This window comes from Chaetodon trifascialis, chromosome 12, assembly GCF_039877785.1.
Source record: "Chaetodon trifascialis isolate fChaTrf1 chromosome 12, fChaTrf1.hap1, whole genome shotgun sequence".
NCBI classification, from domain to species: domain Eukaryota; kingdom Metazoa; phylum Chordata; class Actinopteri; order Chaetodontiformes; family Chaetodontidae; genus Chaetodon; species Chaetodon trifascialis.
Window position 1 is genome coordinate 26,760,381 of NC_092067.1, and position 22,014 is coordinate 26,782,394.

General features: G+C 43.7%; 1 protein-coding gene across 1 annotated transcript in view; it reads left to right on the forward strand.

Annotated features, from left to right (window-relative positions):
• The window catches only part of ttn.2 (titin, tandem duplicate 2), a 201,172-nt gene that overhangs the window by 87,252 nt on the left and 91,906 nt on the right, over nt 1-22,014 (forward strand). The window contains exons 98-123 of the mRNA XM_070976040.1: nt 370-2,016; nt 2,558-2,608; nt 2,732-3,127; nt 3,260-3,538; nt 3,968-4,237; nt 4,348-4,487; nt 4,631-4,757; nt 5,826-6,092; nt 6,216-6,482; nt 6,787-7,050; nt 7,954-8,093; nt 8,340-8,466; nt 8,884-9,150; nt 9,979-10,245; nt 10,458-10,724; nt 11,625-11,764; nt 12,011-12,137; nt 13,588-13,730; nt 16,563-16,686; nt 17,367-17,633; nt 18,326-18,423; nt 18,530-18,698; nt 19,004-19,273; nt 19,927-20,193; nt 20,565-20,843; nt 21,518-21,926. Of these exons, the coding sequence (XP_070832141.1) occupies nt 370-2,016; nt 2,558-2,608; nt 2,732-3,127; nt 3,260-3,538; nt 3,968-4,237; nt 4,348-4,487; nt 4,631-4,757; nt 5,826-6,092; nt 6,216-6,482; nt 6,787-7,050; nt 7,954-8,093; nt 8,340-8,466; nt 8,884-9,150; nt 9,979-10,245; nt 10,458-10,724; nt 11,625-11,764; nt 12,011-12,137; nt 13,588-13,730; nt 16,563-16,686; nt 17,367-17,633; nt 18,326-18,423; nt 18,530-18,698; nt 19,004-19,273; nt 19,927-20,193; nt 20,565-20,843; nt 21,518-21,926 (7,069 nt within the window). The remainder of the gene's footprint in view (nt 1-369; nt 2,017-2,557; nt 2,609-2,731; nt 3,128-3,259; nt 3,539-3,967; nt 4,238-4,347; nt 4,488-4,630; nt 4,758-5,825; nt 6,093-6,215; nt 6,483-6,786; nt 7,051-7,953; nt 8,094-8,339; nt 8,467-8,883; nt 9,151-9,978; nt 10,246-10,457; nt 10,725-11,624; nt 11,765-12,010; nt 12,138-13,587; nt 13,731-16,562; nt 16,687-17,366; nt 17,634-18,325; nt 18,424-18,529; nt 18,699-19,003; nt 19,274-19,926; nt 20,194-20,564; nt 20,844-21,517; nt 21,927-22,014) is intronic.

A 22,014-nucleotide genomic window follows, 5' to 3' on the forward strand; every position in this document is an offset into this window, starting at 1 on the left:
CCCACTAACTGGCTTATTATGTAAGTGAGAGCAAACCTTTTTGAAAGTTTTCAAAAAATACTTAAAATCTAAATAGAGTGCACATAGTATATGTTTCTCTGTAGTATCCTGTGGAAGTTGCCTTTTCTTGTTTCTGTCTTGTTTCCTTGTCTGTGTCTGTTTTCTCTTACTGTTGTCCTGTAATCTTTTTTGAATTAGCTGTATATTGAAACCAGTGTAGAAACCAGATAGGAAGTTATTATTTAAATTTTCTTTTTATTTTTATGTTTATTTTCCTTATTTTATAAGCGTAAAGCACATGTTTGTGCTTGTACACATTGTGCTGGCAGTTAAGCGTCATTAAGTAATGTCAAACCTTTACTGCCTCAGAAATGCACAAAAAAGGTAAAATTCAGCTGGAAGAAGACGGAACATTTGAGATTCCTACCTTGAAGAAAACAACCAGAGTTATGAGGGAAGTGGAAGAGGAGCAGGAGATTATCAAGCTGAAGAAGATTCCATCAGTTCCTCCTAAAGAGGCAGATGAAGTGCAAAAGCCCCAGAAGGTCACCAAGGCCACGGTCTTCCATGTTGAGGAGCTGGTGCATAAAGAAGAGGCTGTTGAGATGTCGGTTGCCACTAGGAGACCTGCAGAGGAGAAGAAACCTCAAGAGAAAGCAGATGTGGTGAAAAAGCCAGAAATTGTGAAGCCTAAAGACGAGGAACAGAAACAAGCACATAAAGATGCTTGGTCCCGCCAGAAACCCATCCCAAAGGATGAGAAACCAGATGATGAGATTTCTCTGAAAATAACTCCCAAGGCACCAAAGCAGGAGGAACCTGCCCTGCCCAGTGCAGCCTTGAAGAAAGTGAAAAAATTACCATCAGATGAAGTGGAACCAGAAACAGTCAAACTAAAACCATTTGAAAAGCCTGTTAAACCAGCTGAAGAACCAGAGAAAGATAAGAAGGAGAGGCCAGACAGGGACACTGTGCCTTTCCAGAAGGGAGAGAGGGCCCCCAGAGAAATGGAAACCAAAGAACTTCCCAAGAAACCTGACAAAGCTCCTCCGGAGGTAAAGGAACCACCAGCCAAGGTGCCAAAGCCAGTAGATAAAAAGAAAACTCCAGAGAAAGTGCCCGAGGAGGTCAAAGCACCCACCAAGGGGAAGAAAATCCCAATACAGGAACAGGAGATTGAAAGTGTCAAACTGAAGCCCTTCTCCAGGCCTTCCAAAGAGGCTGCAGAGCCTGAAAAGAAACCAGCAGAGGAGAGAGAGCGGAAGCCAACCGATGACCTGCACCGTCGACGCACAAGTCCAGATGAAAAAACAAAAGAACAAGAGCCAGAGGCTGGACCAAAGAAACCTGAGATCCCAGAAGCTCCAGAAAAGAAACTGGAGAAGCTGCCAAAGGAGGTAGAAGCAGTTCCAGCAGAGAAGACAGTGTCTCCTGTGCCAGCTTCTGTTAAGAAACCTGAAAAGGTTCCTGAGGAGCCCAAAGCTCTGCAGCTGAAGAAGGGAGTCATACCCAAGGTGAAAGAAGAGAAGGAAGAAGCTGTTCTGAAGCCGGTGGAGCAGCTCAAGAAGGTTGAGCTGAAAAAGACACCATCTCCTAAAGTTGAGAAGCCTAAAGAAACAGAGACCGGACCTGTTGAGAAGAGGCCAAGTGTTGATAAACTTAAAAAGAGTCCTAAAACTGTTTCACCTAAAGACTCTATTGAAGCTGTGACACTTAAAAAGGTCCCAAAGAAACCGTCACCAGAGGAGGACAAGGCTGTTGAACCAGCAAAGCCTGGTAAAGGGAAGGTTCCCCTGGTGAAGGAGGTTTCTCCTGGAGCTGTGCAGATGAAGAAGGTCGCCACCCAGCCGGAGGAGGAGGTATTTGAAGAGGAATATGAAGCTGAAGAAAAGGAGGAACAGGAGGAAGAAGAGGCCTGGGGCTGGGAGCTGGTTCCCCGGGAGAGTTACGGCTCAGAGGACTGGGAAGGTGAAGGAGAGGAAGGTGCTCTGGAGGTTCCAGGGGTGTCCAGGAGAGGTGAGATGGTGGCAACCCCAATGAGTTGGGTGGTGACTGAGAAAACCTTTCCTTCATGCCCTGAATAATTTCTACCCATTCCCACCATCATGCCTCCATCTAAATCATCTTTACTTCATCATATCTTCAGTGTGGCAAAATTTACGCCATCTCTTTCTTGTATTTATGTTAATTATCATTCTGTATGTCTGGTCACTTTCATTGCTTTCTGTCATTTGTGTGTCCCATTTCAGTATCATGCCATTCCCATCAGTCCAGCATCTGTTCTCTCCATTCATGCCGTCTTCACATTTCTCTTCATTATTCCATCTCTTCATAGCTACATCACTGTAAAGTTGTTATTATACATTATTCATCATTCATGGATGTTTGTCTACCTTCATGTCAGTGTCATTATTTCATATATTTACCATCATTATCATTTCATATGCTCCCATTCAATCGAGTGGACTTTACACATCTCTGCACTGGCATGTTTGTGAAGACATTGACATATGATAACATTATGTGCAGCAAATTCATTTTAATTGTTTCTGAACAGAGGGGCAACCAGCAGAAGAAGCAGGACGAGGTAGAGGTAGAGGGCTGAAACGTAAGTCTGTTGCCCTAAACCTATGAACTATGTCTGTGCTCTTCATATTGTATTTTGATGCTACATATTCCTTTTGGAGATTCAAATGTGAATTAATTGTTTGTCCTTCAATTTGTATTTCAGCTAAGCAGACCCCATCCCCAGGAGAAGGCAGGGGCCGCGGTCTAAAGCCTGGCGGTAAAGGTACACCACCACCAGACGAGCCCTTCGGAGGATTCAAGCTCAAGGCTGTACCCCTGAAGTTCATCAAGAAGCTTCAGGACATTGTGCTGCAGGAAGCCGAGTCTATTGGCTCAGCTGCAGTGTTTGAGTGTGAGGTCTCACCTTCCACTGCCATCACTTCTTGGATGAAAGATGGCAGTAACCTGCGTGAGAGCCCCAAGCACAAGTTCACTTCTGATGGCAAAGATCGCAAGTTGAACATTATTGATGTTCAGCTGTCTGACACTGGTGAATATACCTGTGTGGCCAAGAATGCTGGCAAGGAAATATCATGCACAGCCAAGCTCATTGTCGAAGGTACTTATACATTTTTCTTCTTTTAAAATAACACAACATATGTGTCCTGAAGACCAGAAATAGTATCCATAATAATCCTATTTATGTATTTGCCAATGTCAAGTTGCTCATTGCCTTTTCATCTCGTTACAGAGCTACCCGTTAAATGGATCAAAGAGCTAGAGGAGGAGACTTCAGCTCTGAAGGGTCAGCCTATATATATGACCTGTGAGTTGAACAAAGAGAGAGATGTGGTATGGAAGAGGAATGGTGAGGTCCTGAAGAAGAAGGAAGGCAAGGTTCAGATCAATATCATTGGTATGCAGCACGCTGTGACCATCCAGAACTCCACCGAGGCCGATACCGGTTCCTACTCATGCGAAGTGGCCGGCCAGGAGGATGTCAAAACTACAACAAATGTCAAAGTGATTGGTAAGCAAAAGAGGAAATTGTACATATCCCTGAACACAGTAACACACATCAGTATTGGCACTTTCTAGGGAATGTTTAGTGCGAGAGGTCAGGGTAGGAATGGCCGTTGTAGTACCAGGCATGTAAGTCAGAAACACAAGATGTCCAGTGCAAAACTAGACATCGCGAAATGTCCTGCAGGTAAGTTCAGATATCCACATATTTATGACGAGGACACTGCAAATAAAAATTAGAAAGAATCTTGAAATTCTCTCCCCAAACATTTATGAAAACGACCTGAAATTGGATTAACTAAGCCAAGGCTGAGGCTGCTTTAGCTCCTCTGCCCCGGAGCTAGACTACATTTTAGTAATATTTAATATGTTAATGTGCACATTGTGTCTGTAATGGTATGATGGTCACATATTCAATGATGTCTAATTCCAACAGAAATCATCAAAGACTGGATTGTGAAACCACTGAGAGATCAGCATGTGAAGCCAAAGGCTGTCGCTACATTTAAATGCGAGCTCTTCAAGGACACTCCCAATTGGAAGTGGCTCAAAGGAGAGAACGAGGTCACTCCCTCTGACAAGGTTGAGATCAAAAAGGACGGAAAGGAGCTGACCCTCACCATCAAGAACTGTCAGCCTGATGACGTAGCAGAATATGCCATGGAGGTGGAAGGACGCATCTATACTGCCAAGCTAACATTAGGAGGTTTATCTATCCACCTACTTACCTTTCTTTTAACTTGATTCCTCAAATACTTCACTTATCTTTCAATCAATAGGTTGATATATATGAGTACTAATACGACCTCTTTTCAGAGCGGGAGGCTGAGATTCTGAAGCCCCTGGTCAGTGTTGAGATAACTGAGAAAGAAGATGCCATGTTTGAGACAGAGATCTCTGAGGATGATGTTCCAGGGGAATGGAAGCTCAAAGGAGAGGTTTTGACCAGATCCCCGGTAAGACTGGTTGGACTCGTTTTCATAAAGTGTCTAAAGTTGTAATGCTTGTATTTATACACTGGCATGTTCACTTTTTTATTACTTTTCATATATATATATATATATATATGTGTGTGTGTGTACTATAATATGTTCGTCAGACGTGCGACATCCAGATGGAGGGTGCGGTCCGTAAGCTCACACTGAAAAACTGCCAGTTGGATCAGGCCGGAGAAGTGTCCTATCAGGCTCTGAACGCCGTAACCAACGCAATGCTCAATGTCAAAGGTAAGGAAGTACTCCTGCTGTCCAGGATTGGAGTTACAGTGGACCATGGATTTAGGATCTTAGATGGACACATAAAGGTGTACGGTCCGTGGGCAATCAAATAAAGCTTTATGACGTGTGAGAGCATACCTTGGATTTTTATGTAATAGGGCTAATGAGCCAAATTCATTATTTGCGGCATGCTTTGAGACTTTTTGCAGCTCGGGAAGAAAAGAAGGAATTTTGATTGGACCCCAAGTATTCCCAGTGGTTGAAATGGTCTCCTGTGTCTGTTGTTCAATTTGTGGTATTAGTGGTCTGTTCAATAGAAAAACCAAAGCTGTCTGTGGTTAAAAGTTTTTTACGGTAAGTCTATGATAGTGGCCAGTTTATACCTAATTCCAACACCATGTTCATGAATGGGTCACTCCACTCGACATCACATCACATCGCCTTAGTTTCACCAAAGACAGCAAGGTTCACTGAGTGTTGATTTAATGTTAGATTTGCAGCCGGTTGATTTTCCCCAACAGTCACAAACTGAACTGAACTGAGGACTTGAAAAGCAAGTATAAAGAAGAATGGCCTGAAGAATGAAGATTCTTGTTGTATGCCAGCTGAACAAGATGATGGACTTCCTTTCTTGTGAAGAAACTTTTGGCAAATTTTTCAAACATAAAGAATCCTCATTACCAGCAAGACCATTCCTTGATGACAGTGTTTTAGCCTTCATCCATGGAGTCCTTCAGTGCCATTCTCCAAAGCAGAGCATATTTAAACAGTCCCAACAATGCAAAGTGATCTGTACAACCATGAAGATGTTTCCGGTAGGTTTTCTGTAGGAAAAGATGGGATGAGCTGCGTGCACCATCAATGAGCCACAGTCTATTTGGCAACAAGCACTGGCATTGAGTTTTCATGTCAATACCCCCTGATATCTCTGTGGTATGAGTCCACAACTTCTAAAGCCATGGAGGTGTACCACCTGGTACTGTGTATAGGGTTAAATGATAAACTGACCACTTGCTATAGTCGTGCTGTGTTTGCTGTGTTGTTCATGTACTGTACCTGTGTTACCTTTTAATCCAGAAATCGAAATGGACTTTGTTGTCCCACTGAAGGACGTTTCTGTGCCTGAAAAGAAACAGGCAAAGTTTGAATGCACCATCACGAAGGATGTCTCAAAGGTCATGTGGTATAGAGGGGCTGACGTCATCACCCCAGACCAAAAGTATGACATCATCGATGATGGAAAGAAGCATATGCTGATTATAAACTGCTGTGAGTTTGATGATGAGGACGAGTATACAATTGAGGTTCTTGGCAAAACCTCAACAGCTAGACTCACAGTAGAGGGTAAGTGATGGGCCGCCATTACTGAACTAGTAGAACCATTATTATTATGACTCAATTCACTGAGTTGGTTGCTCCCTCTTTCAAACTAAATGATATGAATATGCTTTACTAACACAACTGTAGGTATCAGGCTCAAATTTATCTCACCAATAAAGGACCAAACTGTGAAGGAAGGCAAGACGGCTCGGTTCGAGTTGGAGCTCTCTCATGAGAACATCCCCGTCACCTGGTACAAGAACGATGTTAAAATTCATCCGAGCAGAACAGTGGTCACTCATGTGGATGGAAAGAAACATGTGCTAGAAATAAAGGAAGTGACTCTAGATGATACTTGCCAAATTAAGGCTGAGGCCAAAGGGATTCCATCCATGGCCAACCTGACGGTCATAGGTAAACCAACGATAAGAGCCTGTCTTCTTTCTGTCCTCCTCTTCTAGTGTCTTTTTTCTCATTCCCCACAGCTGTATGTACAATTTCTCTATGTTTGTGTCAGTGAAGAACCACATCGACCTTTATATGTGTTTCGTAAGATGTTGTTTGTCTGTGTTATGTGTCATATGAAATTGTCTTTCTGTGTTGTCCATTTTTCATCCATGTCTACTTTGACTGTCTTGTCCTTTGTTTGCCGTGTACCAAACAGTCTATGTGTTGTGTATGTGCCATGGATAGTGACCCAAAAATTTCCGAATTCCAGAGGGAGACGCATACTTCACAGTTAAGCTGCAGGACTACACTGCGGTGGAGAAAGACGAGGTGATTCTAGATTGTGAGCTCAACAAAGACATTGATGTCGTGTGGTACCACAATGAGGCCGAGATCAAGCCCTCTAAGATGGTGGCCATTAAGGCCGAGGGCAAACGTAGAACCCTTGTCATCAAGAAAGTTGGGGACAAAGACAAAGGACAGTACTTGTGTGATTGTGGAACAGACAAGACAACAGCAATGCTTCACATTGAAGGTAAAGACGGAATTTGTTTTGGATTTTTGGTACTCACCTCCGTTGAAGCAACTCTTTGATGCCCCTCTGTAATTTACCCTTCACCTGCACTGCCTCCTAACCACACCTCAAGCCGCATCAACCTCTTTTTCTTTTTTCCTCACACTTGAAACACCTTTTTTCATCACTTCTTCATTCTGTCCCCTCTCAGTTACCACTGTCAGCACCTGTATGTGGTTTCTCACGTCGTCTCTCATGAAACACCACAAGAGTTGACAGTTTCCAGATGAAGGCTTACGATGCTCACTGTAATTTGGATTCTGATCAGTCCACTCTTGTAGTGTTCTTCCACCATAACTTGTGTCTTTTGTTCTGTTTTATTGTCTGTTGTTTTTTATTGTCCATTTCTTCAGAGGGTCCTCATGGTTCCCATAACAGAACCATCTCTCTGTGAAGAAACAAACCCCTTTGTTGTTCTTCACTTTCTTTTGAAGAACTGTGGCACCTCAATAGTCTGGACCGTCCATATAAACCCAAATGACTCCTCAAATGACTCCTTTTTGGCAGTGACGTGTCCAAATGAATTGACTTGGTGTTGCAGCCATCTACCCTCAGCACCAACGTCTCCTCTGCTGGCCCACAGACAATCCATGCAAAACTGGATTGTCACAGTATTTTTACTGTCACTGTTGGAGCCAATGTTGAGAGCCATTTGGTTGTTTTTGGTCCTGTGGAAAAGGTAGCTTACAGTGCAATAAAGGAGGTTTCTGTATAGTGTCAACGCAAAATATAAGTCAAGTATATCTTGACAACTCTGTCTGTGCCTGTCTGTTGTATCTGTGTATTTGTATCTGTGTCCGTGTATGTATAAGTAAATGTTGTATGTAAATGTGTGAACATCTTATCCCCTCTCTTAAACATCAGCTCGCCACATCAAAGTGGTTCGTCCAATGTACGGTGCTGAGGTGTTTGACGGAGAGACCGCTCGATTTGAGGTCGAGCTCAGTGAGGACGATGTCCACGGGCAGTGGAAACTGAATGGCGAAGTTCTCAGTCCATCCGCCGTATGTCTCATTAAAATACATCTGAGCAGATTTTCTCTTTACTGTGGTTTGATTCACTTTCATTTTGACTCAGTCCAGACCTGGATTTCATTGAGAATCCTAATATTGAATAGTTTCACATACCTAACCTGTCCTGGTTAAGATGTGAAGTATGACCGTGACCTCTCATCAGCAGTCAAAGGACAGTGAATTGACCGCAGCATTGTGTTTTTACTGAAATGCTGAAGTTTGTCGGGCTGTCTGCAGGACGTTGAGATCGTGGAGGACGGTGCCAAACACACTCTGGTCTTGTACAACTGCAAAGTGCCTCAAACAGGCGAGGTGGTGTTTACCGCCGCCAACGCCAAGTGTTCCTCTAACCTGAAAGTAAAGGGTGAGCTGTCACTTCCTCACTCCACCTTCTTTGTCTTAACACCCAGCTATTCTTTCTGCTTCACGTCTTAATTTTATCATTCTTCCATTTTATTGCAAATTTTTTGTCATCTTCTTACTTTTCTGGTTCTGTGATATCAGAAATAACCAGACTACAACCAGTTATTTGATTTAATAAAATGTAATAGTGATTTACTTTCTGTGAGTGGTGATGGTAGTGGTAAATGCTATTACATTGTGTATACCAAGAACATCACTTTATCTCGCGGTTAATTTTCTTTTGGGCTCATGTTCTGTCGGCCTGGCAAGTCACCGCCGCCTGACTTTTAGAAACTTTCCCAAACACAGCTGATTGGAACTTTTTACTCATGAGCACTCCGTCTGCGCCTTGATTAACTGAGTCTGTCTGAATCAACAGAGCTCCCAGTCTCATTCATTACCCCACTGGCTGATGTGCACGTGTATGAAAAGGATGAGGCCAGGTTTGAGCTGGAAATCTCTAGAGAGCCCAAAAGCTTCCGCTGGCTGAAGGGATCTGAGGAGCTGTCAAATGATGACAAGTTTGAACTCCTGGTGGAGGGAAAGAGACACACTCTTATTGTAAAATCTGCAAGATATGAAGATGAAGCCAAATACATGTTTGAGGCTGAAGATAAGAGGACATCTGGAAAGTTGATTATCAAAGGTAAATGGAGTCAGACCATATCAGATTAGGAGTGGTGTGATGTGTCTTAAGGTCATACCTAAGTCTGAGCAGCACCTTGTCTTCTGTAATCTCTCAACATGACAGTAAGAATGCAAACACCCTGGCCACAGATTGTAGGGTCCTTTGGTCTGGGTCAGTTTTTCCTGGTTTAGTCCAGACCTTTGTTCCAGTGAAAGGGAATCCTAATGCCCCAGTAGTCTTAAGTATTTTCCCAGTTTCCCAGTGGAAGAACTAGACTGGTCTACATAGCGACCTGACCTCAACCACATCCAAAACCTTTGGGATGAACTGGAAGCTGGACCTGATCACTCATCAGTGTTGGATGCTAGACTTTATTGATCTCTTAACCTGCCCAACAGCGCCACCCTTGGGACAAATGCATTTATTTTTACAATTGTTACGGGTAGTTACATCATCACAGTGTCCATTGTAATGTCCCACGCTTTCATGCTGCAGCTGTAGTGAACGCTGCAGCCTCTAGGGGGCACAGTGGCAGCACTTTAGACTGATCTTAAAATGAAAGCAAAGCTCACTGACAGCAGATTGAAACTGTTTTGTGTGTAATTCAGTTTAATTGTTCATGTAGTTTTACAAAGGCTTTAGGCAAATATTTGTTCCCTGAACCTGAATGAGTCAATCAAAGGAAAAGCAGCCAGTAAAAGTGCTGATCGCAGAGTGTACGGCACTTTTTAGGCATGGTCTTTTGCACACATCATCACCACTACAGTCTGTGTGTTTTGATGCCTTCTCAGCTGCATTACGACGTTATATTTAATTCCCTATATGTATATAATTTCTGTTTGTCAGGTATCCGCCTTGAATTTATAAAGCCGATTAAAGATGTGACAGTGAAGGAACGTGAAACTGCAGAGTTCAGCGTTGAACTCTCTCATGAAAAGATCCCTGTGGTCTGGTACAAAAACGACATCCGTCTGCACCCCAGCAAGGTGGTGCACATGTCAGAGGACGGAAAGGTCCACACCCTGGCCTTCAAAGAGGTCACCATCGATGACACCTCCATGATCAAAGTCGAGGCTATGGGCAAGACCTCAGAGGCCATGCTCACTGTGCTCGGTTAGTATCAGTTTCATGAGGGATGCAGCAGAATTTCCTCACAATCGTGTCAGCGTCATGATTATAGAAGGGATGGGGCAATCATCTGAATTCCCACAAATTATACCCAAGACATGTATCCAGAACTGGTTTCTTTTTTGCCTCATTTCCGTGCTTTTACACCGTTGTTTTGAACTGGTTTATTACTGGTTTTGTCATATGCCTTCTTGCAGAGGGCGACCTGTACTTCACAGTGAAGCTGCAGAACTACACAGCCGTTGAGAAGGACGAAGTGATTTTGTCCTGCGAGTTGAGCAAGGCTGCTGCTGAGGTCAAATGGTTCAAAGATGGTAGTGAAATCTTTCCCTCCAAGAACGTTCTCTTCCAATCAGACGGCAAGAAGCGCATGCTGGTCATTAAGAAGGCAGCGAAGAGCAGCATGGGAACGTACACCTGCGACTGTGGCACTGACAAAACCACATCTGACCTGAACATCGAAGGTAATCCCTGCCGCGATCCGGCCCCTCCCCTAGACCCCGGTCAGGACCACAGAATCAGGCCCCGCCCATTTCCTTTCACTGAAATCCAGTCTGTCCCCGGGCCGCCACTCGTCTCCCTCCGTCCTTCATTACTGAGTCCTGTACTGTCACTCTGAATGTTTGGACTGTTATTGACTTACTGTCGTAACACCTGAGGATAATCCAACCCTTTACATCTGAGGAGAGCGCTGCTCATACAGTGAACATTATAACAGTCTCACTGTGGGAAAAAGAAGTCTGGATTATTTACAGTCATAAGTTTTAACAGCTGACAACAAATAAAGCCTGAACCAAACAGTTCCCCAGTAACAGCAGCAACTCTGATGAGATAATTTATAGATTATCTTCTGACCATTAATTATAATTAAGCAGACAAAACATAAAAACCAACACAAGATTATGAGCTCAGACTTTCTGTAAACATGTTTGTGAAACATTTTTACAAAAGTAATAAAATTACAAAATTAAAGAATTATGAGCTTTCTTAGATTTTACAATTAAGTTATTCTTCTTTTTAATGGCTGATAAATACTTTTAAAGTAGTTTGTAAATAAGTATCAATAATGGAGTTTTAATGCTAAATGAGTGTCTTGGTGGCATAGAGTTGTTTTATAGGGTTGGGTCATTGTCAGGAGTTACTCAATGTCTTCTGCTTTTGCAAACTGTAAGTCGCTCTGAACTTGAGCGTCAGCTGCTCAGCCCAAATGTCTCGTCTCTATGTCCACTGTCCCCGTCCTTGTCTTTTTCCCCTGCATACGACAACATGAAACTGTTTTCACTTCCTCTCAGGGTTCTCTGAGAGACCTCATTCGGCTTCACCTCCTGTCCGGTTTGCTCTAACGCCTTTTTAAAACTCTGCAGAGCGCGACATCAAGTTTGTTCGCCCGCTGTACAGCGTGGAGGTCACAGAGACCGAGACCGCCAAGTTCGAAACGGAGATTTCAGAGGACGACCTTCACGCCACCTGGAAACTGAAGGGAGAGACCCTCCACCCATCTGCTGTAAGACTCATCACTGTCACAGATAAAGGCGTCTTTTTTTCATTTGAACCAGAAAAAAATCCACTAGTTCAGACAACAGATTTCATTTTGCTTCAGGAGTGCTCAATTCTCACAGCTCAGTTTCATCAATTCAGCGGTTTCCAGGACTCCTCTTGTTGCGCTCTCTTGTCAGCGAGTCTCAGAGTTGAGATGAAGAGATTATTCTGATGAGCAGATCTTGTTTATACTGTGGATTTTTGTTCTTAGGATGTGGACATCAAGGAGGAGGGACCACGACACATGTTGATCCTGTTCAACTGCAGAATGGAAATGGCCGGAAGTGTTGACTTCTCGGCAGCGAATGCCAAATCCTCAGCTCAGCTCAGGGTCAAAGGTGACAGAACTAACACAGTTTGTGAAAACGTTTGCTGGTAGTTCCTTCCTTCCTTCCTTCCTTCCTTCCTTCCTTCCTCTTGACAGACGATACTCTTGTTTCTGTTTGAGTGTGAGTGACACCTCTGATCCCGCGCTGTACTTTTAAATGTACGTCGTCTCCTAATTAACCTGATTCTGTTGATAGTTTCATGCAAGAATTCACATGTTGTGAGAAACATGAAATCCAGCATCTCCTTCACCTTGATCCTTCATCCAGAAGAAAAACTAGTTAAAGTCACATGGTGTTTTTCTGAAAAGGTTCAATCTTTATTGCTTTGTAGAAGCATTCTGGTCTTCCATGAAGAGGTGCTCTGTTCAGCATCTTTTTAAAGGTTCGGTACATTACTTCCTGAGAGTCGCACCAGTAAGACATAAATTTAACATGTTCTGCTCTGCAACAAAACCTCCTTCTTAGCATGCCGTCATATTTTAGGGTGTTTTTATGAAACCGCAACAAAACTATGTCTGTAATTTAGGTATATTCTGCATTAGGAAGGGTGTATGATTTTGGAATAGAACAGCTGTCAAAAGGTGAAATCACTTTTCAGATAGACATTTTTTGGAGTGTATGTAGCCTAAAATGCATTTTTAGAAATCCAGATCTGGTTTTCTCTTTGTATTCCTGGGCAGATATTGTTGTTACAGATGTCATTAAAAATCTAAATGTGTGAGGTCCCATCAGTCTGCGGAGATGATTCTGGCCGAGCGGATAATAAACTCTTCACATTGACAACCTGGTGATTAAATCAGTCCAGCTCTCAACTCCCTGTCAGTGACGCTGGCAGACGCCTTTAACTGGCTGTTAGGGGGCTTTAATTCAGGCATGTGAAGCAGCCTGTTGTAGATAGCTGCTGCTGCTGCTTGTTAATCTAAAGTGACATCCTGGATCTCAGTTCAGACTGCGTTACTTAAACTTCCACAGCAGCGTTACGACACAGGCGGCGACTGAACCATGATGTTAGGAAACTCCTGCCTGGACCTCCACATTCTCCTTTTCTAGGAAAATTGCAGGCAGGTGATTGACAGGAGCAGATATGCTTCCCCTGATGGGTTTGGCAGAGGTGGGCTCTCAGCCAATCAGGCCCCTTGGTTATTTTAGACGCCACATGCCTTATCTAGAGCAGGATTGCAGTGATTGGCAGGGGGGAGGACACGACCCTGTCTCTCACTGGTTTCTGCCTGCCATATACTTCTGGTGGCAGGTCATATGCTAATTAGCTTTTCCCCCCAATGCCAAGTCCCAGGGTGGCTGGTTTCAGTTGTCCTGAAGGCTCTCAGCGGCCTGCCTTCAGCTCAACCACACCATGAGGATTAGCAATTGAGGATTAGCTGTTTCTCTCTGGGGATTTTTGGATCTATTAACCTGTTTTGAGGAGGGGGCCTAACCATGTCTTCTCCCCAATCCAAAGCACGTGTGATCGGCCTGATGAGGCCTCTGAAGGATGTCACCGTGACCGCTGGAGAGACAGCTACCTTCGAATGCGAGCTGTCGTACGAAGACATCCCTGTTGAGTGGTTCCTGGAGGGTACAAAGCTGGAACCGAGCGACAGAGTAAGTCCCAACACACCGGACTGAGTCCTCACGATGTTTCTGTAGCACAAACAGGATCAATGATTGATTTACATCTGAAACACACAAAAGCTGTTCACTGACAAAGCGTTCACACGTTCCATGAGTCCAGGCCTCAAGGTGGTTCTGGTCCAGAGCCAGGGCTGGTGTTTTCCTGTCTGTTTGTACACAGTGTTCAGTTTTCCTGGACCTCGCTGCTCCAGCTTCAGCCTGTCTTCATATAAGGGCCTGTTGGTGGAGGTCCTGGATTCCAGCTGAGCATTCGATCCTGGCTTTGAGATAACGAAGGCGGGGAGGCTTTTCTGCCCTGCAAGCATTTCTACGGGGTTATTTTTAACAGCTGCAGGAGGTTGAGGTGCAGGGCAGGTGGCAACAGGAGGTATTTGACAGCTTCAGTTTTTAAAACACACCATGTGCTTAAATGTTTTCGCCCGCGTTGAAATCATTGTGGCCGAAATAAGAGTTGAAAAGAGCCTGGAGGTGATATCCAGGCATAACGCAGGATTAGCTTGATTATCGGATGTAAGCTGAGAAGTCTGAGCATTCCAGAGACATTTGATCTCTCTGTGAGTTGTGCAAGTGTGGTTTACTGCATGTTACATGGTCAACATGGCTGGAGATTCACACGCGACATCAACAGTTTCAGCAAGCGCCAAACTAAAGCCGCGAGTTGTTGTCTGATAACATATTTTCCAAACTATTCCCTGAAATCTGAGGTGAAATTAGTGGTTTTGTTTGTTTAATGGCTCATCATTACATCAAAGGTTGGTATCCTGGTTTTCTAAAGTCAGGGTTGAATCAGCAGGCATTTCGACTAAGATTGGTGTTAATCCGCCTGTAGTTCCACTTGTCCTAAAAAGACTCAGCCAGATCTTTTCTTTAGTAAAACCATGAATATCAATGTGCCTGATCTGAAATAGATTATTACTGATTTAACAATGGCTTTGTGATACATGCTATACATCTCAAACACCAAAAATAAACCAAAAAACATATCACAACAAAGTGACTCAACCCGTCGCCCAACAAACACACAAACTCCAGCCAGTTTCAGTCAAAGTGAAATCTGAGTAAATAAAATACTGTAGGTGTGAAGAAACAGAACTTTATTGGCTTTAATGCTTTTTATTTTAATCTCACAGCTGGTTTGACATTGAGCCGCTCAGCTGTTTTAACATAATCAATCAGAATCGGCTTCATTGGTGAAGAAAATGTTTCTTATTACAAAACCAGAAACATTTTAATGATCACCTAAAATGTGCCATAAAGTCTCTTCCCAACTCTGAAAAGTTGACCAAATGGAATTGCATTTACCGTTGTGTGTCTTCTTATTTAATAGACAAATTATCCAAAAAAACAAGGAAAGTACACAATGATTAATTGTGCAGTAAAAATGTTTTTGTAAACTTAATTTGTTCTCCAATAAAAGTTTAATCTCAAGAATTTCATTTGTTTAGTTCCTCTTCAGTGAATTTTGAAGCTGTGGGCTCAGAAAGCTCAGTGTGACATACAGTCTGTGGATGTGTGTTAAAATCAGCCGTCAGGTGTCAAAGGTCACGCAGTTTAAATCGGGGGAAGGAAAGCAGCTGTCTGCATTTGTTTTAGCTGTCAGGGCTCAGCTGACTGAAGCTGTGTGAGCTAGAACCCAAAACTTCACCCTCAGTTCAACCCTGCGTCTTCTTAACCTCTCAGACGATGCTCATGGATAGAAAACCGTGATCTGACTGGCCCTGAGGGTGTAATGTGGTCCTGACAGACACAGCTTTGGAAATAATCCCGGTATCACCTAAATGATCACAGCCAGTAAATCGTTTGTGATGTAAATAGAAGTTAAATGTCTCGAACTCCTAATCTGACCCGTGAGAGACCTCTGAAAGAGCATATATCACCTTTTCTTAGTAATGAAGTAACATAACATGTTGCTGACAAAGTTCTGGAAATATTATTGCAATTAGCATGTCAGAATGTGGTGCCATTAAGCATTCAGCAGCTATTAATGATATCAAGCCTTCAGTAATGTTCAGTAAAGGAGTCAAGAAACGTACCAGCCACCTCACAAAGAGCGAAAACGATAAGCGGCACATAAATGACAATTACCAACGTAAACCACGCTCTGAACACACGACAAACACTGCTGTACAAACACGTTATGAAGTAACCTTTGCATTTTGGATTATGAGACAGCAAACTGTGCTATTCAGTCCAGCATGGCATGATGGGAAATGTAGGCCATCACTATAACTCCAGCTGTCAGCAGTCTTGGGTTCAGTGCTTTTTATTGTGCATAAACCTCGTCTTTCTGTTCCAAACATTACTTTAAAATGACAGTCACTGGTATGACGTAGTGAGGTACATTTTGAAAGTAACTGAGCTTTCATAGGACTCTCCAGCTTTCATAGTTGAACTTGTCAGACTGTGTTCAGGAAGGGAACAATCGAAGCCTGTCTGACCGTTTCAAAGGAAAGTTAAAGCCTTCGCATACAGAATGTGGATCCTTACAGACTTTGTTCAGGGAAGGTAAATCCACTGGTTGCCTGTGTAACTTGAACCTGGCAGGTTGTGTTCAGGGCAGGGTAAACCCATGGCTGCCTGACGTTGTTAACCCAGAGAGGCAGTGTTCAGGATAATGTGACCCTCATAGAGTCGGACTGTTGAATCTGAAGGGTTGTTCAGGACAGGTCAACCTCACTCGAAATGGCTCTGTAAGTCTGACCGGCAGTGTTCAGGGAGTTGCTGAGTCTGACTCTGTTAAACATGTATAACATGAACAATGCTCGGGGCCTGAGTTATGGATGACTTTGTTGTACCTGACAGGTGGTGCTGAAGGCGGAGGGTAAAGTCCACAGCCTGACTCTGCGGGACGTCCAGCTGAATGAAGCTGGACAAATCAAACTCACCGCCAAAGACTTCCAGACTGAGGCCAACCTCACTGTCAAAGGTAAGACAAGATCTGCTGCTCCTGCTGGACACTGAGGATTGCACTCAGGCATTAAAGCGTAACATTACAACCTCTGAACATGTAGTTTTTGTTGGCTGCCAGTGGTTTAACGTCTCACCTTGCTGCAGTGATATAGTCCAGGGTCTGTCAGTGCACTGTGACATCACTGTTACAGGTGATTACAGGTGTACCAGGGCACACAGAGAAGAAACACCTGAAAAAAGAAGATTTCCAATGGAAGTTCTGCATCTGTTTTTTTTTTTTACAAATAAAGATAATCTCAAATTGACACATCATACTACAATCTAACATTGTTATAGCTTCAGAATTTGCCTTTGACATATAAAAAGGCATCAGTTTTGATGCTTTCAGAACGTAACCTTTATCAAACTATATTCTTTATCACAGCTACAGTTCACAGAAAATCGAGACTCTGGTTAGAGATTCAGGCTGTGGAAACTCTCTGTGGATAGGACTTCACACGTGGATGTACAGTGTTATTCTTACTCCAGAACAGGCTCAACATCTTAACCAGTGTGTTAACGCTGGCAGCTGGAGATGCTGCTGCAGGCTTTTATTTACGGAGAGGAAGATGAAAGGAAACTGTAACTGAATTGTAATGATGCTGCTTTAGTTTAGCACAGTAGAAACTAAACATCCGCCTTTTTGTGTGCGTTCAGAACCAGCGGTAGAGTTCACAAAGCCTCTGGCGGATCAGACGGTGGAGGAAGAAGCCACTGCCACACTCGAGTGTGAGGTCTCCAGAGAAAACGCAGAGGTACAATGGTTCAAGGACGATCAGGAAATCCGCAAGACCAAAAAGTACGAGATGATCGTCGTTGGCTACAAGCGAACGCTGCTCATCCACAGCTGCACTCTGGACGACTCAAGGACGTACACTTGTGACGCTAAACACTTCAAAACTTCCTGCTTCCTCAATGTTGAACGTAAGTACAGCTGTGACAAATAAAGGGACGCTTTAAAAGACTGAGGACACCCCTGTTAGAGTTAAGGGAACCCTCAAAAAGCATTAGAAATCCCTCAGCAGGGTTAAGGATCCCACATAAAGGCTAAAAGACCGTAATAAGACTAAAGATGAGAGATGAGCAACCCTTCATGAAAGCTAAAGAATCACTTCACTTTAAGAGGAGGAACCACTGTAACTGTTAAGGAACCTTTTATAAAGCTAAATAAACTTAAGGAACACTTGTCAGACTAGTATAACCTCTAATTAGAGTTAAGAAATCCTCCATTAGAAGTAATTCAATTCAATTCAGTTCAATATTCCTTTATTCGTCCCTCAAGGGGAAATTCCGAATTTCACAGCAGCATCAATAACAGAATAGAATATTAAAAGACAAAGTGCATGCAGTTAACACAAAGTATATACAAAAGGGTGTACCGGGAATAGTATTTACAAACCTAAGATATTGCACAGTTTACAGAGAAAGAGAAAGAACCCCCCAGTAAATTTAGGAGCCTTCATAAATACTCCAGGACTCCTGAGAAGAAACGAATATTGTGAACACCACTTTCAGAACCTCCTCGTAAGACTCAGGGACCTCTCATTAGATCTAAGGGAAATCCTGATGAAGGCTGTGAATGAATCGGCCTGTTAAGCTCTTGTTCTGTGTCGCAGCTCCACGTGTCGAGTTCTCGAAGCCACTGCATGATGTCGAGGTCAGAGAGAAGGAATCTGCCAAGTTTGAGTGTGAAGTCTCCAGAGAGGACATCAAAGTGAGCACACCTGCTTTGTCTCTTTGTCCAAATAAACTCTCAATTAAGGTAACATTTAAGGTCATTTGTCAGTTTCTGAGGTCTCCTTGTGCTTCTCGTCTTGCAGGTCCGCTGGTTTAAGGATGGAAGTGAAATCAGAAAGGGGAAGAAGTACGAAATTATCGCTCAAGGTCGCCAACACATCCTCATCATCCACAAGTCCGCGTTTGACGATGAGGCTGAATACGAATGTGATGCCAAGACCTCCAAATCCTCTGGCATGCTCACCGTCGTCGGTAAGAAGACAGTCACAGCAATCACATAAAGGACGACTTACAGGGATCCTCTTTTTCCTCCAGCTGCTGTGAAATGACTTCAGATAGATTATCCCATTCTTAACTTTCATCCCTGACCCTGGAATGACTTACTTTAGAGAAGACTCATCAATCATATAAGAGAGTGATCTTTTAACTCATACGCTTGTTTTCCTTTGAAAGAAGCTTTTGTCAAACAAAGGTTTCAGTGTTTGAGGTGGAGGCTCTTGAATTTCTGTCAGCGTGATCGAGATCTGATCTGGTTTCACTGCTGCGTCTGTTTGCAGAGGAGGAGGCGAGATTCACCAAGAACCTGTCCAATGTGGAGGGAACAGAGACGGACAGCGTGAAGCTGATCTGCGAGGTCTCGAAACCCAGCGCTGATGTCATCTGGTACAAAGGAGATGAGGAGCTGCCAGTGGGCGGCCGCTACGATCAGATCGTGGACGGCAAGAGGAGGATCCTCCTCGTCCAGGACCTGAAGATCGACGATGCAGGAGAGTACAACTGCAGGCTGAGTCCCAGCATCAAGACCTCGGCAAATCTCAAGATTAATGGTATGGACAGAAAAAATGTTTGTTGATTTGGTTTCCATGGAGGAACAGCAGGTAGTGCGCGTGCCTCACAGCAAGAAGGTCGCCGATTCGATTCCCGGGTCGGGCCTTTCTGTGTGAAGTTTGCATGTTCTTCCCGTGCATACGTGGGTTCTCTCCGGGTACTCCGGCTTCCTCCCACAGACCAGACATGCACATTAGGTTGATTGGTGACTCTAAATTGCCCCTAGGTGTGAGTGTGAGCGTGAATGGTTGTTTGTGTATATATGTTGCCCTGTGATCGGCTGGCGACCAGTCCAGGGTGTACCCCGCCCGTTGACAGCTGGGATAGGCTCCAGCCCCCCGTGACCCTGAAAGGGATAAGCGGCATACAAAATGGATGGATGGATTTGGTTTCCAGTATTTTCTGAATGTGCTGACAGCTACTCAGGGTCTTATCTTTGTAGTTCTTCTCAAAATCAAATTACAAAGATTTTAAATATTCCAGATTTACATTTTGATTGTTTGATTGGTTCTATTTTTGTTTTAATAATGTTGTTATCCTGTCAGAGTAAAACACTTGATTTTCTTGAGTTGTTTTATTTTGAAAATCAGCCATGCTCAGTACATTTAAACCCACTAACCTCTGATCTCTTGCCGTGCTTCCTGTGTTTCAGAACTGGCTGCCGAGTTCATCTCCAGGCCTCAAAGCCAGGAGGTGGTGGAGGGCGAGAAGGCCGAGTTCACCTGCTCTGTCTCCAAGGAAACCTTTGAGGTCAAATGGCTGAAAGACGACAAGGAGCTGGAGGCGGACGACAAATACCAGATGGTCAGCGACGGCAAGAGACGAACTCTGGTCATCAAGAACTGCGAGCTCAAAGACGATGGTGGATACGTGGTGATGATTGGACCGACCAGAGCCAGTGCCGAACTCGCTGTGCTCGGTACGCACTACCCATGAACTCTCACCAGCTGAGACGAGTAACAAAGTTTAAATCAGTTTCATTTATAGATGCAAATTCAAAATAGCTTAATAACAGAAGCTTTACAAACATTCGTTCATGTTGTCAGAGTCCTAAATTGTCCTCCTTGAAAAGTAATCAGTGTTATTCCAAAGGAAGGAGGACATGTATGGAAGCCCATTCCTGCTGGAAACAGAAAAGAATAGAAACAGAATAGAAGCAGTGTTTGAAAAAAATGTTCATTTTAAGTCCAAAGATTAGAAACAAAGTCAAAATTCAACTTCCTGTTTCATAATTTGGAGAGCAAAAGTCAAAAAATGTTTCAGTTGCTTCACATTCTTCTTTTCATGCAGAGAAACTGAAGATCATCACGCCGCTGAAGGACACGGAGGCCAAAGAAGGCCAGGAAGTGGTCCTGAACTGCGAGGTGAACGCAGAGGGAGCGAAGGCCAAGTGGCTGAAGAACGATGAGACGTTATTTGAGAGCAGCAAGTACCTGATGGTCCAGAGAGACAACGTCTTCTCCCTGAGGATCAGAGACGCTCAGAAGGGAGACGAAGCCAACTTCAGCATCATCCTGACCAATCACAGAGGAGAGCAGGCCAAGAGCTCCTGCAACTTCTGCGTCAAAGGTCAGTGACGGGTTTACTTCAAGTTTTGGTCCTCAGTAACAGTGTTAACATCTCAGTCTCTAATTCTTAGCGGAAAGGAGAAAGAGGCTTTAACTAGAGACAGAATCATAAGCACTAATGAGCTCTAGTGTTCAGGTGAAATATTGAATTTTAAAGCTTCAGTCCTGTGCTTCATTTACTGATTGTACTTAAATGAGGAATTCATGGAGAAATATGGGATATATAGTATAAAATAATGTGAGTACCATACATTACTAGGGCTGGGTATCAAACCTCATTACTTACTTTCAGGGTGTCTAATAGTTGATAAAAAGCAGGAATGACGCTGCTAAACACACTATAAATTGAACAGATGTACACACAGTTGGCTGTACTCAATTGCCTCGAACCCTTTAACCCTTTAAATGTAGCCGACAGTCTGATGAGCTGAGGTCCATTTAGTTTGTCCATCTACATAAACTGGCATTTCCCTGTAAGAAAATGTGCAGGGACAACAGGTTTTTTTGGATTATCTAGAGGAAACGAGGAGATCGGCTTTAAGTTGAAAAGTCGGATGAATGATCTCAGTGTAAACGTGGCATCCTGAACAAATTTGATTTTAGTCTTTTTCCTTTGTTTTTAACTGCCCATGAGCTGGAGTTGATGTGTCTGCTGTGATGTTTTCTGTCACTCAGAGGAGAGTCTGAGGATTGTGGTCCCTCTGGAGGACGTCGACACTCAGGAGAAGAAGACCGTGAGCTTCTCCTGTAAGGTCAACAGGCCTAACGCCACTCTGAAGTGGATGAAGGCCGGAGAGGAGATCGTCTTCAACAAACGCATCGTCTACAGAGTAGACAAAGACAAGCACACACTGACCATCAAAGACTGCACGATGGCCGACGAGGGCGAGTACACCGCCGTGGCTGCAGACAACAAGTCCACCGCAGAGCTGATCATCAGCGAGGCGCCAACGGACTTCTCCGTACAACTGAAGGACCAGACCATCACCGAGTTTGACGACGCAGAGTTCACATGCAAGCTGACCAAAGAGAAGGCTGAAGTGAAGTGGTACAGAAACGGACGTGAGATCAGAGAAGGACCGAGGTACGTCACCACAGAACCGTCACACCCTCATTTAGAAACTCTTCTCTTCAGGTCAAAGTCTGAACTGTTTGACCAGACTTTACTCAAA